The sequence below is a fragment of the Doryrhamphus excisus genome, chromosome 23 (assembly GCF_030265055.1).
Source record: "Doryrhamphus excisus isolate RoL2022-K1 chromosome 23, RoL_Dexc_1.0, whole genome shotgun sequence".
Classification (NCBI taxonomy): domain Eukaryota; kingdom Metazoa; phylum Chordata; class Actinopteri; order Syngnathiformes; family Syngnathidae; genus Doryrhamphus; species Doryrhamphus excisus.
The window spans coordinates 12,036,043-12,050,915 of record NC_080488.1 but is presented as its reverse complement, the minus strand read 5'-3'; the positions used below and the strand labels follow the sequence as shown (position 1 = coordinate 12,050,915).

General features: G+C 42.9%; 1 protein-coding gene across 2 annotated transcripts in view; it reads right to left on the bottom strand.

Moving 5' to 3' along the window:
- gpc3 (glypican 3) overlaps positions 1-14,440 on the bottom strand; it is an 89,522-nt gene extending 75,082 nt beyond the window's left edge. For both annotated transcript variants that reach the window (XR_009120899.1, XM_058063678.1), the window contains exons 1-2: positions 14,097-14,440; positions 6,652-6,813 (exon numbers count right to left, since the gene is read on the bottom strand). Coding sequence is in view for 1 of the 2 variants with exons in the window: in XM_058063678.1 (XP_057919661.1) it covers positions 6,652-6,813; positions 14,097-14,289 (355 nt within the window). In the remaining variant the exon portion in view is untranslated. The remainder of the gene's footprint in view (positions 1-6,651; positions 6,814-14,096) is intronic.
- Between the last annotated feature and the right edge of the window lie 433 nt (positions 14,441-14,873).

Genomic DNA, 14,873 nt, shown 5'->3' with positions numbered 1-14,873 from the left:
AAATCCTCCACGCCACAGATGAGCCGAGGATGAATGCAAACATGCTCTTATCTCGGCGGAGAAGACGTCCTTTGTCAAGACCAGACGTAAGACGAGCAGGCCAAAGTGAAAGTAAAAAGAGGCTGATTTCTTTCATAGTTTCCACTTTTGAAGGATCACATGATTCACCCCATGCGGTGCTGACTGGCGCAAATGTTATCACCAGAGAGACAGCCGTCATGTTTGGGTGTGAGAGTAGTCAAATCAAAAGAGGCAGCGTTATTAAAAAGGTAGAAATTATGAGCTTCTTTAAAACGCGTTGCCAGCCGTGTTGTTGCCACGGGAAGCTGAGGCCTCCTGTGGAGACGGCAGAAACTGGCAACCTACATAAAGCCTGTAGGGATAGTGCTGACTTTTTGGGAAGCCAAACAATGAAAAATGAGAGCATTCACAATAAATAAAAACAATGTCATATCTCATATCATAACTTCCTGTCCGCCAATACAATTACGAATAATAATATAAACTGGTTCAAGTCCTATTTTGGGGACAGGAGCTACTTTTTTGGAATTGGTAACTGTGTCTCAGAGCAATTGGCTATGGCCTGTGGTGTTCCCCAGGGATCAACCCTGGGACCCCTGTTGTTTAGTCTGTACATGCTGCATTTAGGCCAGGTAATACATAACAAAACATCTAAAACTGAATCACCTAGAGACTAATCATGAGGTATAAAATCTAAAGATAATAATGGACTCAGATCTGAACTTTAACAGCCACGTTAAATCTACAACATCAGCAGTGGTAACAATCGACTGAGGCCGGGTCTGGATCCCAAAGCAGAGAACAGCATGGGTCGTAAAAGATATAACATATTTTAATACAAAAACAGTCTTCAAGTGAGTAAAAATACAAATACCAAAACAAAACCACTGCTGAAAAAAAGACTATCAGGAAAAAACACAATGTGGGAACATAAAACACCACAGCAGGAAACACGAAACTAGGCCCCAGAAAAGCCGCTGCCAGGACTGCCAACCTCAGGGAGTGGTCCTGCAGGGGTCCTGAGTCAGGACTAAAACATGTTGAGCCTACGTTTCAGTTTTTTGCTGCCAAAATCTGGAACAGTCTTCTTGAAAATGTGCGAATATCATCAACTTTGGAAATGTTGTGTTCAAGTGTACATTTGACAACCGAGAGTATTTTATCTGCCTTCTTAAATTTTACTTGTCAATTGTTGTACCCTAGTTTGGGGAAATATACAATAATTACATCATAAAAACTGCCTTTTAATTTGAATTAACGATGATAGCACAACACATACTTTGCACAGTTAAATGTGCAAAGTGTGTCGCCCTGATCAAGTGACTAAATCTATTCTGCGTCTGCATCTGAGGACATGAGGCAGACAAATGTGCCGATCTGACGCATCGGCGGGTAATGAGAGGAAATGACAGCTAGCGTGGATTCACAGGCGTGTATTCTATGTTTTGTTCCTCATACTCACGAACCCTCAAATGTTCTCAGCGGTAATTCGCTGCACAGAAAGCTCCTCGGTGGCTCCTTTGAGCTACGAGCTCAAATAGTCGGCACGAACACGCCACATAAATACCTTAAGTATTACCCTGTACGACAGTCTGCCAGAAAAAGTACAAGAAAAGGCAAAGGAATACATGATACGCGTGATGATAAAATGCACTCAACGGCAATCAGGTTAAAGCTAAATTGCAAGTTGATGGAAGAAGATGCGGTAATGGTTGGCGTACCGCACTGTGTCTGCTAAATGATGCTCCGAGGAGCCCATTGGACACAGGAAAAGTGCCTCTCCACATCATTAAGTTATTAGATTGGCCCGGGGCAGCAAGTAAACAACTTCTCACGGCATGCATTCAGTACACCTCACCAGTCTTCATTCTTATTGGATCACTGAGGGGGAACTATTCCACCAAATGACTGCATGGTGGAAGTATGGAAGACTGGAGATACTGGAGATGAATGCTGGGCCAGAGGCCTGCAGTATGTGTGGTCAAACGGGTGGCTAACGAGGCAGATTTAGGGAATGGATGCAGAGGGCGCCGAGGTCCGGTTTGGATTATTGGCTGCCATTCACCGTCTCTTAGGTTTCGTGCGGGATGCTGCCGAGGCAAATGTCCATTCAGCAGAATCCAAGACAAATGAGGGCAAACTCCTCCCAAGGTCAACCACCAGCCGGCCACGAGGGGCCTGCCATTCTAATTCCTTTTACACTTACAGTAATTAAAAAGGAAACAAAGTCGATGGAATATATGGGATGGATAATGAGATGCTAATATGCTAGCCGCTAGGAATAAAGTATGAGAAACTCAAGGACACTATTTATTCACACTGCTGCTCAACTATGGATGCTAACGGTGGGATATTCTTTAGCCAACACACTATATAATAATGTTGTTTATGTTGGGGTATAGGTTGCACGGTGGAGGAGTGGTTAGCGAGCAGGCCTCACAGCTAGGAGACCCAAGTTTGAGTCCACTCTGGACTGGATTTTGCATGGTTTTCTCCGGGTACTCCGGTTTCCTCCCACATTCCAAAAACATGCTAGGTTAATTGGCCACTCCAAATTGTCCATAGGTATGAATGTGAGTGTGAATGGTTGTTTGTCTATATGTGCCCTGTGATTGGCTGGCCACCAGTCCAGGGTGTACCCCGCCTCTCGCCCCAAGCCAGCTGGGATAGGCTCCAGCACCCCCGAAACCCTCGTTGGGATAAGCTGTAGAAAATGAATGAATGAGTTGTGATTAATCTAAACTAATTAACAGCAGCTCAGTGATTAATATCATAACAACTTTGATCATTTCAACATTTTTTTGCGAAAAATATTAAATATTACACTGTTTTGTTTCTTGTTTAAACAAATCCAAAATGATTAAAAATCCACTTTTGGAAGACCGGAAGGACAAGCAGATTGTGTGCATGCTGTGGTGCAAATCCGACATGCTAATATTTTAGCAGCTGTTTTTACAACTATGCAAAGCGCCAAAAAAAAAAAAAAACACCATTTTTCCACACATCTAATATCATACCCTAAATCCTCCATACCCCCCCGACCTGTTTGATCCAGTCTGTGAAGAACTGGTTCCAGGAGCACAGGCCTGGCTGCCCCACTTTTCAGATATCACGCTCACACTCTCGGATATCCGCGCATGACATTATAACAATCCGGGCCAATTCTGTCGTCTCATGTTTATTAATTGGCTTTGCTCTTTGGACTGGAGTGTGTCTGCCCTGAGGGTCAGGATGGTTCCCGCGGCTGCAGAGGAGCGTTGGACTGTGATGAAAGTGAGCCGACATTGTGGTCTGTGGGTGTCATTCTCCACATAACAGATACTGCCTCCAGTGGAAAAAAAGCTTGAAAGAGAACCAAAAGAATTTTGGGATATTACAATATTGCTACTGAATATCTTTTTTATTTTGATAATGGATTTTCATCTGGATGGATTTTTTGAATGAACATATGCAGGTTGTTGGGCCGAGAAGTGCAAAACACATGAACAAAAACGCAAAACAAATTCCAATTCCAACACTTGGAAAAGGAATGCACCAAATCCCAGAGTAGGAAGTGATAACGTTTGGAGTTGGTACATTCCTTTTCCGGTTAATGTTTGTAGCCGTCGGGTGCAAAACACTTCAAAGGTGACCAATCATTCGGTTGTGGATTCCTGTAGAGCAGCTATACACACTATAAGCTTTCCGGATCCTCTAGATTCTGCACCTCTACCAAACGCTCTGTTTAATTTGTTCCTCTAGGTACGCCCACTCTGCTGTGATTGGTTACGCTCCCAAGCGCTCCCGAGGACTTCCGGGTATGTAGGTCCGCCTTTACTAAGTGCAGGCAATATATGAAAAGTGTTCAAAGCCACCCAAAACGTCTTTCAGGGCTCGTTATCTAACACTTTGGCATCGTTTAATACAACATTTTAGCAACATTTATAGGTCAGAAAAGTATAAAAAGCACAATAGGTCCCCTTGAACAAAAAGGGCAGCTTTTAGGAGAAATGGCAACAATTACAGGTGCCAATCCAGAAGATTTTGAATTAGCTTTTATTTGACAAAGCTGTTCCACAAATGGACGGAGGTTCGATGGCACGGAGGACGAGGCAGCAACGGGAGGAATGATTGTTTCACAAGCTTTAATCAGGCATCAAAGTCAAGATGCTGTGACGTCAAGTCCTTTTGACAACTGATCCAAGTGTGCAGCACAATTGATAATAGGCTTGGCACGCAGAAAGTAATACATATTTTTATTTTTACATTATAAAATGAAAAAACTCCCTCACGGAGAAACCAAAAAATAACACAATGGGGAACAATCTAACAATGTAACTGCAAACGGCCTGTATGGCTAACAAAGTAAACGCTTACACACTAATATACATGAAAACAATACTCTTGTATGCTCATTTACAACCAGCAATACATGTTGTGTTATGTTTTCTGTATACAATAGCATTGTTTTGCATGTACAGTATATTCATGTGCAAGCTTGTACTTCCATACCTGCATAATCATGTTAGTTTATGATGTGTGAGTGAGGGTGTAAATATGAAGCTGATTCACCGCCTATAAAGAACACCTCCTCAAGCTAGTTGGAGTTGCGCTGATGACTGTCTGTGCAACTCAAGCTATACCGAGAATGGGTTTTCTTCCATTAAAACTGTCTTATTATGGAGATGATATACACAAATGGTGTTTTTTTCCCCCACAAATAAAAAATATGGATCCACTGAAATTCATTGAATCTGTCATTGAAACATTGTTGGATAACTTTTCCCTTGACGCCGACCTCTGCAATGACTTTGTGTACCAAGTTATGTACTGATACACTCTACCTACATATTCATGATTCATTTTGGGAAATGAAATTCTCAGCATGCGCAAGACCGGCTTCTCATCCTAAGCATTAAAGACGAGCACCCGGCACAGGTTTCGCAGATTCTCATTTTGAGCTAAATTGAAAGCATCAGGCCATTACCAGCGAGGCAATCACGGAACGCAGGGGAAGCTGATGTTATGATCTCGCTAATGTGAATCAAAATGAAATTTGAGTCCATCACCAATCAGAGAGGCTGCTGCAACGATTCCATCGCACATTAGCTCCTCGCTATGCCATTGAGATATCTAGCAGGGCTCATTAAATTGTCAAATAGCAAACAATGCATTCACGCCCCATTAGAAAGTCCTTGCGTCTTACCTATTTCCTGCTATTGATCTTATCTTGAAGACGAGCCTGATGTTTAAGCGGCCTGTCAGCTCGCTGCTAAGAGACAAAGACGTAGCGAGACGTTGTTGTTTGGAGAGTTTGACTCCAAGAGCAAAGTGAAAGTTGGAGCAGGTGAGGCTGCAAGGAGGCAGGGATGCAGGGAGATGGGAGATGGAGAGGATGGAGAGGATGGAGAGGATGGAGAGGATGGAGAGGATGGAGAGGATGGAGAAGATGGAGAGGATGGAGAGGATGGAGAAGATGGAGAGGATGGAGAGGATGCAGAGATGGGAGATGGAGAGGATGGAGAGGATGGAGAGGATGGAGAGGATGGAGAGGATGGAGAGGATGGAGAGGATGGAGAAGATGGAGAAGATGGAGAGGATGGAGAGGATGGAGAAGATGGAGAGGATGTAGAGGATGGAGAGGATGCAGAGATGGGAGATGGAGAGGATGGAGAGGATGGAGAGGATGCAGAGATGGGAGATGGAGAGGATGGAGAGGATGGAGAGGATGGAGATGATGGATAGGATGGAGAGGATGGGGGGACCCTTTGATCTGTGCTAGCAGTAAGTGGTGAAGAAAAGAACCAGAAACGTGCAAAGAAGAAGGCATGCACTCAATTCCCAATCCCGGCAGCACGAACACATGAAGGGAGAGCGAGGGAGGAAGTCAAACAGATTGGGAGAGACACAGATGGAGGGAGAGGATGACAGAGTCGGAGAGAAAAGACGAAGATAAAGCGGAGAGAGACGGATAAGACCGGGATGTTAAAAGGATTCCAGTGCGGGGGATGTTTCGGGAGTTCTGTGCTGCCCTTTTGCTAAAGCAATTAGTATTGAACCCCTTCTAGGAAAGTGCAGCGGTCTCTAACGTTGTTAGCTGGAGACAAGCAAGTCAAGCAAACCCCACGGTCGCCATTAAAGTCCACGTTTTAATTGGCGTGTCAGGGCGCGCGTTCGCAGCAAAGTCGGCCCAGCGAGTCCAATTTCATGACGGTAAACAAAGAATCATTGAGAAGCAAGAGTGTGATTTGCCGTGGAGTTTCAGTCATAACTAAATTGTAGAAACCAAAACAAAAAAAGGAAGTAGCTGCCATTTGCTAGCAGTCAAAGCAACCAGTAAAACGAGCTACAGGAAGTGCAAAACAACAGGTGTTGCCCATCAGCCATTTTCAACCCCTAGGTAGAGGATCCCTTCCCCTCCCCCACACCCCACCCTAAACATCTTTTATCAAAGTGTACTCCTGTGAAAAATTCTGTTATTTCACACTGAACAACATAAATCCCAGGAGGCGACAAAATGTCTGTCACCTCCAGCCGGATGACATCTAAAGTCACTTCAAGGACACGTAGTATTTGTTGTTCAGGGCTCCAGCAGTACAACAATAAGATTACAACAACAAGTTTAGAGAAGCCATGTTTCCTTGTGCCTACCTTGGAAAATGGCCGCGTTCTGGATGATGAGACGTTTGAGTTGGGCGCTGACGACCTGCAGGCCGGACTCCATGTTGCTACGAGCAGCGACCTGATAGCGCTCCTCCATCTTTTTGGAACAGCAGGTGGGGCCTTTGGTTTGGCACACCTGCAGATCAGCACCTGGCGGAGACGCAGACGTGAGGATGTGAGAATAGCTAGCCGCTAGCGGCACTCGTCAAACACAGGAAGCTGGTCCAGATCCTACTTTAATTAAAAGTCAGTGTTATTTGGTAATGGTAATGGTGATGGTAATGGTAATGGTAATGGTTTTATTTCATTTGAACATGCATCAGATTCCAATTGAGTGCATCCCATAATCAGTTCCCAGTTCCACATGTCCAAAAGGAGTAGGAAGAAGCAAAGCTTATTAAATCCTACCCCTCCATCTGGTACTTTTACAATCACTAACTGTTACATTTGTTCACTTCCTGCTTTCTTAATATAATTTAAGTTTGTTTTTTAAAATAAATTTTTAATAATTTAATAATACAATAATGATGATATAATTGATCAATGCCCACTGGACAAAATGGTTGCAGAGCTTGAGTAGCGGTTTTGCAGTGTAGATTGTGTGTACTTATATATATGTATAAATTTAATGGTGGCATAAAACTATTGAGTATCTCTACTAAATCTGTTCTTGTTTGTTATTTGTTTTTTGGATATTTTTTTTTAATGTCTACTACATTCATTCATATCCTGTGCATCAGTAACTGTTACATTTGTTCACTTCCTGCTTTTGTAATATAATTTAGTTATTTATTTTTTGTCACATACCGAAGTACAAGGTTGTACGAAGCAGCGCTGAAGTGGGAAAAAAATAAATAGCTTCTAAAAATACGAGTCATTTTGAGCCACAGTCTCGGGCTGTGTTGTTTTCCACTGAGATCAATTTGGTCAAGACAAACTTTGGGACCACTCAAGGCTGCACACAGATCAAAAAAGTATTTTTTTGTTTTTTTGTTGCACAACACGAGGAGCTTAGGGGCATTTCGGGTTTGAAGACAAACAAACCCAGCATGCTCTTCTTATGTAGGACATCACAACACAGCCACTGCTCTTCTTGCAAGTCGTGCCGAAGGTCGTTTCCACATCGATTGATGACAACTAATTGCACTCACACAGATCTTTTCCAAGGTGCACAGCGATGGAATACTGGGAATGTTTCTCCAAAGCGGAATATCTGTTGAAAACTAACACCAGAGAAGAAAGTCTACATGAGCGATTATAGTGATGCTGCGTGCCGCTATGATCTCACTTCAGTATTTTATGATGAATTTTCCCAAAAAACCATCTTGATGAGGAAGGCGGTGCGAGTCTGCATTAAAAGGGGCCATTTGCAACGGTTACGCGGCTGCCTGGAGGGCGCTAACGTTCCAGCGTGCCTCAAGCATTTTATCCCACAGTCTTCCTGCTCCCGGCACATAAACCATGGCCACGTATCGCACACACGTTACATTAGTTATGTTTGCTGTCAGCTGATGATAGTGATTTGGCAAAGTTTAGCTACGAATGTACAGCCTATCATAAGCATGACTTTAAATTATCGGCCGTTTCTCGGAGACTTTTGTTTGTGTGCGTGATCAAAATCTCAAAAATAGCTAGAATTTACCTTTTGTACATTTTAAGTAGAGACAAAAAAAACTTTATTGAAAACAAACTAAAAAGGTGATCAAAAGTTTAAGACCATCGTTCAAAAAAACTACAAAAAATACAAAAATTCTCATCTCGAATGATATCTGAGTAATTAACTATACAGCTTGAGCCTATCCCAGCTGTATTCGGGGGAGAGGCGGGGTACACCCTGGACTGGTGGCCAGCCAATCACAGGGCACATATAGACAAACAACCATTCACACTCACATTCATACCTATGGACAATTTGGAGTCGGCAATAAAACCCACGCATACACGAGGAGAACATGCAAACTCCACACAGATTGTGGAATTGAACTCGGGTCTCCTAGCTGTGAGGCCGTTGTGCTAAACACTTGTCCACCATGCAGCCTTCATCAATGGTTTCCTTCTTGATTCTTACCTCGAAATCACAAAAGTCTTCTAAAAACAGGATGTTTGTTTAGCTTTGCTCCTCCAAACTATTGATGTTCCAAACCAGACAGTAAACAACGAACACGGAGAACAATTTAGCGAGATGCAGCCCAGCGTCAGTCAAACCGATGAACAAGCGAGAGGAAGCAACTCTGGGAACAAACATCAGCTGCCGTCATGTTGGAGGAGCGTCGTCTAATGAGTTAAAAGTGCAATAAAAGTGTCCCGCTGCAGCTTCCGTGTGCATGCTGACATGCTTCCAAGCTTCAATCGATACGGACAACAGTCGCCATGGATAAGATCAACGTTATTTCAGACTGCAGGCACGGAATTAATCAGTAGGATGCTGGAATTCAGCTTTAATATGTGACAGTTTCATCCTCATTTGTCATGTGGCGGATGATAAATGCGTTTCATTAGACAGTTTTATTGTAATGCAAAAAGAACGCATGGAGAATTCCTGTCAACACTTGGGAATCTGCTTCCATCTGCTCCTGATTTCCTTAAGCGCAGGTCTCTTTGCTGTTATTTGTTCAAAGGTCACTGTCGCAGCTATGTTGCATCATTTACTTGGAGGTCAGTGTCGCTTTCAGGTATTGCACATGGACTCGTTGACGTTTTTTTTTTTTGTTTTTTTTAAGAAGAAAACAATTTTCATGTAAATCTCCGCCAGTATGCCAGCTCAGCTTAAGGAGGTGGACTTCAATTATGACATACTTTCGATCAATATACACAAAGCGTGGCTCAGACAATTGAACATGCAGAGCAGCTGTCAAGGTGTTTCAGTGCCCCCCCCCCCACCCCTTCCACCCCTTCCACCCCCATCAAGAGTCGATTGATCGACCTTCTGCTTTTTGCCGACTTAACTGAAAACCCTCACAATGTTTTTTTAATGATAGAATGGATGGAGACGATGACATCGGACGTCAAACAAGCTCTTCTTTGATATCTTAGCTTGGTTATACTCTTCCTGACAAACAACCATTCACACTCACATTCATACCTATGGACAATTTGGAGTGGCTAATTAACCTAGCATGTTTTTGGAATGTGGGAGGAAACCGGAGTACCCGGAGAAAACCCATGCAAAGTCCACAGAGAGATGGCCTAAAGTGGAATCGAACTTGGGTCTCCTAGCTGTGAGGCCTGCTCGCTAACCACTTCTCCACCGCGCAGCCTACACCCCAACATAAACAACATTATTGTGTGTTTAATCGTCAGAAATCAACAGTCCCAAGCCCCAACCGCGTCTCCCAATTAGGCAGCTACCACCATGCAAGTTTAATGATGAGACCAAAGGGGAGCGGGCGCCGTATTAATATATATAGAATATATTAAAAGCTACTCATTATGAGCATAAATTATAGATCAACTACCAGTGTTAAGTCAAGCCATGAGGGATTCGCTGCTTTACTCTGGAGGCTCCATAAAAATAAAAGAAATTCTGCATAAATGAACTAAAAATAGCAGCAATTCCAAATCAACCTGAGGAATAATAATAATGATATCAGCGGCTAATAATTGTTTTAACTGTTGCTGAGCTTTAAGCCGTTTAATGAAGTAATGATCTAAAAACTGCATGTGCTGAAGATCCTAAGCTGTGGTTCAGTGAAGCAGCAAACACGAGTTCACGTCATTAAAGACGGCTTTCCATCGGGGATTTGGAGTCAACAGAAGACAAGTGGATGATGAAGTAGACCGAGAGACCTCCGTCATCCCTTCGGGTTCATCTGCCTTTTGGATGCTTTTTGTCAACAGCATAGACATCATTTGCCATTAGCAAAATATTGCTATGTCAATCCATACTAACATTTTTTATTATTTTATTCACTTAATTATCTTAACTTAATCTACATGAATTCTGCTAATGCCCAACACCGTATGTACTACGGTGCTTCTTCTGCCATTTAGTTACATTATTGAGCAACTTTCATTGAAAATGCTTCATTAAGTACAATTTGCTTTTTTTTTTTACTGTATTCAACCACAAAACAGCAATCAAACTGCATGCTGAGTACAAAAAATGTGTACATGTTGGTAGGTGTGCATTGAAATGAAAGCCCTGACAGTCCACTATGTCCCCCAGGGGCCGGTCTCTTTGCCGCAAATGAATAAATGAATATTCTCACTCGTTGTTATGACCAGAGGCGGGGTATTTGCCTGTGGCCCCGGCTTTTAGGGGCCCCTGAGAGACCAGGTGCCCCAAGTGCTAAAAGATGTACTGCAGAGAAACGACAACAATGGGCATTTATGATGCAATTATGAAACAACAATGTAGCAAACCCCCTCTGGGGGGGGGCTGGGAGGGGCCTGGCGTTCCAGAAATTGTGTGCAATTTTTTTTTTCGCTGTGCATGGATTGGGGTGGAGGCCCCGTGAATTTCTTGCCTTGGGCCCCCAAGGACCCTTACCCCGTCACTGGTTATGGCAAATAAAATCACACTAACTGCGCTGTTTTCAGCGGCTACACGCAGTAAACAAGCTAGTAAGACAATGAAAGAGTCAAACCCACAAAGTAATGCACACTAGCACCACCTACAGGAACGGAGTGGAACATCATCAGCTGTTTCCTTTACTTGCAGCCAAATACTCAATTGGTGGCAACGTGCCAAATGCGGCACATAAAGAACTAAATAAATGAACTTCAGTCTTGTTGTCCCGCGTTGAGGGAATTTTTAAACATTTGCAAAGGATCAGATGAAGCTCTTGACCAGCTGCTGCCTCCGAGTTCCAGCAAGCCATATTTGCCAAGATGTTATTTTGGGTTCAGCCTCATTCATGCAAAAAAACAAAAATGTAGTGAGGATTTAAAGGTGACACGTGTCAGCTCAGCCTCCAACAAGATGCATTTGTGAGAATGTGCCGTTCTTGTTTTTCTTTGTATTATTAGAATTGTTTAAAATATGACAACTCTTGTTTTTATCAGGTTTTGCATTTACTTGCTGGACTTGAGGCGGACATCAACTTCAGTAAAACCACATCAAAGGTAACTGAGATATATTATGGATGAAGCATGACTATATTTTCTACATTTCACACTTTAAGACCACTGGATGAGATATTTCTGTTGAATATTTCATGTAGTTTGATATTGTATTCTTATTTAAGATGTTATCTTTTATCTGAAGGAATTAAGGAAAACTAAAAAATGGTTCCACATGAAACTTTAATGTGCATTTTTAATTTGCTAAACACATCCTATTTGGACACAGGGAAATTGAGCTTTTTTTTTGAATATTATGAGGATATATATGAAGCTACAGAAAGGCAAGGTCGTGTATTGGTGTGAAAATGTGAATAAGGAATGAAGATGATATCACAGAGGAGGATTTGAGGTCATCTCACACAGCAACAAAGGATCAATATGACATTACGCTAGTGTTCCCTAATGTGGAGGTAGTAAAGAGATCCTTATCAGTATAAGGTGTCAGACAGGCGGCTTTTGTAGTAATCATGTCCGAATAAAAAGTTGCACTGAAACCTAATAACAGGCGGGATTAAATCAATTTTATAAAATACAAAGTCCCACGGACCTTTAGTGATGTGTTCAGGCGTTTATGCAATGTAAAACATATTTATTTGTATTCTACTACTCCAAAGTATACTGTAGAGTTTGGATTAGGGTCAAAGGTTAGCGTTAGGAGTATTATTAGAAATTGTTACACCTTTAGATTCAGTCCATTATGCTCTCTTGTCACAGACACTCACATAGCACAATCAGAGTTGCGCAACAGTTCCATACATATGACTAATGGAACGATGCTGGAAGACGCAGACACGTAAAAGATACATTGTTCTCGCTCTCTCACACATCTTTGAAGTGGCGGCAGCTCGCTCTTTGAAGAAAATGAGCTTTGAAGGCACCAAGTGATTGGTCAAAATTTGCATTGGCGTGTGTGTCGACAATAAGCAGAAGCGAGAGGGAGGGCTTACACACACACACACACACAACAGTGGCGTGACATATATGTAATATCATTTTTGCAATGCTGGAATTATGTTGTTTATTTATAATGTAGTACATAGTTCCAAAAACATGCTAGGTTAGTTAGTGACTCCAAATTGTCCATAGGTATGAATGTGAGTGTGAATGGTTGTTTGTCTATATGTGCCCTGTGATTGGCTGGCGACCAGTCCAGCAGGGTGTACCCCGCCTCTTGCCTGAAAACTGCTGGGATAGGCTCCAGCACCCCCCGCGAACCTAGTGAGGATAAGCAGTAGAAAATGAATGAATTTGCTTGTGTTAAACTTCCGTGGTGGTAAACTACATCTGTAGCCACAGCTGCCCTGGGGTAGTCTGACGGAAACATGGCTGCCAATTCGTGCCTACGGCCTCTCCAAATTGTTCATTCACATTCATACACCAGTGTGGGCGGCACCGAAGGACACAGCAACACCGACTAGGTGGAGGCAGCAAGGATCAAACCGCCAACCTTCCGATTTCTGGCTTCTACGTGACCTGCTTTACTTCCTGATCCACTGCCGCTCATGTTGAGTATAAAAATAAAAGCATATTACAAAATAAACATTTATGAGACCCTGCATCTGACCTGAAGTCAACTGGGATAGGCTCCAGCTCACCCGGGACGGTAATGAGGACAAGCGGCATGGAAAATATCTGCTGGTTGAGTTCCTAACTGGAGAGGCTCCAGAAACACCTGAGATGGACTAAATATTTCTGTGAACGTGTTGAATCGTTCCCGTCTTTGGCTGGCAGATGAGACGTTCGCTGGCCCAGGTGGAGGACGTGTGATTAAAAGTGGATGCATGGAGCATCATGCACGCACACGCAGATGGGAGATGAATATGATACGTCGAGGGTATGCCAAGAAAGTACTTCAATACGCATCAAAAGTCTTCTTCTTTGCTGTTTAAATTACACTACCTTTTTATAGATTTGTCATATTTTTTCCATAAAAAGACTAATTAACATTTGTTGATGCCTGTGATGAAGTCAGAATTGCTTACTGAGAATCAATGCAACATTTCATTTTTTTTTTTTTTTTAATGTGTTTGGTAGTTTTGTAGTGGCCAAAATTCTTTATGTTGAAGAGTAAAACTTGCTGTCAAAATCAAAAAGTCAACTTATGGAATTATTTAGTGCTTGCTGATGGATGCAATTGAATTTCCAGCGTTTTTAGACCCAAGCAGGTTGGGATATTTTTTGAGTGTGCGTGTGTGTGGGATGTCTCCCACTCAGGATGCTGATCTCCCGCATCAGCATCAATGTATTATGGAGGTGAAAAGCTTTCAATAGCAACAATATGAGACAGTTATCATGCTGCAGACGAGCAGTGACGCATTCACGGACGTGATGTGCGTAAAAGTGGCAAGCATAAGAGGAAGGCGTGTTACCTGACACGGCGGTTTCTGGGACCCACTTGGACCCCGGGTGCAGAGTGTGGAACACGGCACGAACCTCCTGGCAATTCGGCGCCTGGCCGTCAATCCTGGAGAACACGTGCAGGCATGCGCACAAAAGAAGCCCTAAACTAAACATGGCTACAAAACTGCAAAAACACAAACAACCAAATGAATCTAAAAGCATTCAGAGAGGATCCGGTGATTTAGGACGCGGCTTTCATCGGCATCCTTCCGCAAGTGTGATGCTGCTCGACCAAGTAACTCGGATGCTGACAAGTTCACAAGACTCAAGCTGGTGCGCGCACCATGAACGCGCATACACATGCCTTCCTTCCTGTCTACTCAACAGAGATGTCCTAGGTGTGTGAGTAGCAGGGATGTGACGTCAGAGGACATTTAACGCTGTGGTAAAGATGCTGAGTGGCACCGACAGCACTTTTCAACGTAGCTAGTTTCGTTGTAGCTTATTTGTGCTTTGATATCCATTACAGAGCCAAACATGCATATTTATTTAAAAATGCTAATAAAATGTCAATTATTAAATATACAAAAGAGTTCAAATGCCAAATGAGAAGCTGCAGAGGAGACGCCAAAATCACATTTTGACTTGCAACAGTCTCGCCTCCACTTCCATTCAATCAAGGTAAAATGCTGCCATCTAGCGTCCAATCAGCGTAACAACAGCTGCTGCCAACACATCCAAGACGTTATAAAACTATGTCACATGGAGAAAGGAGACCGGCAACACCTGAAGTGCCCAAACTGAGG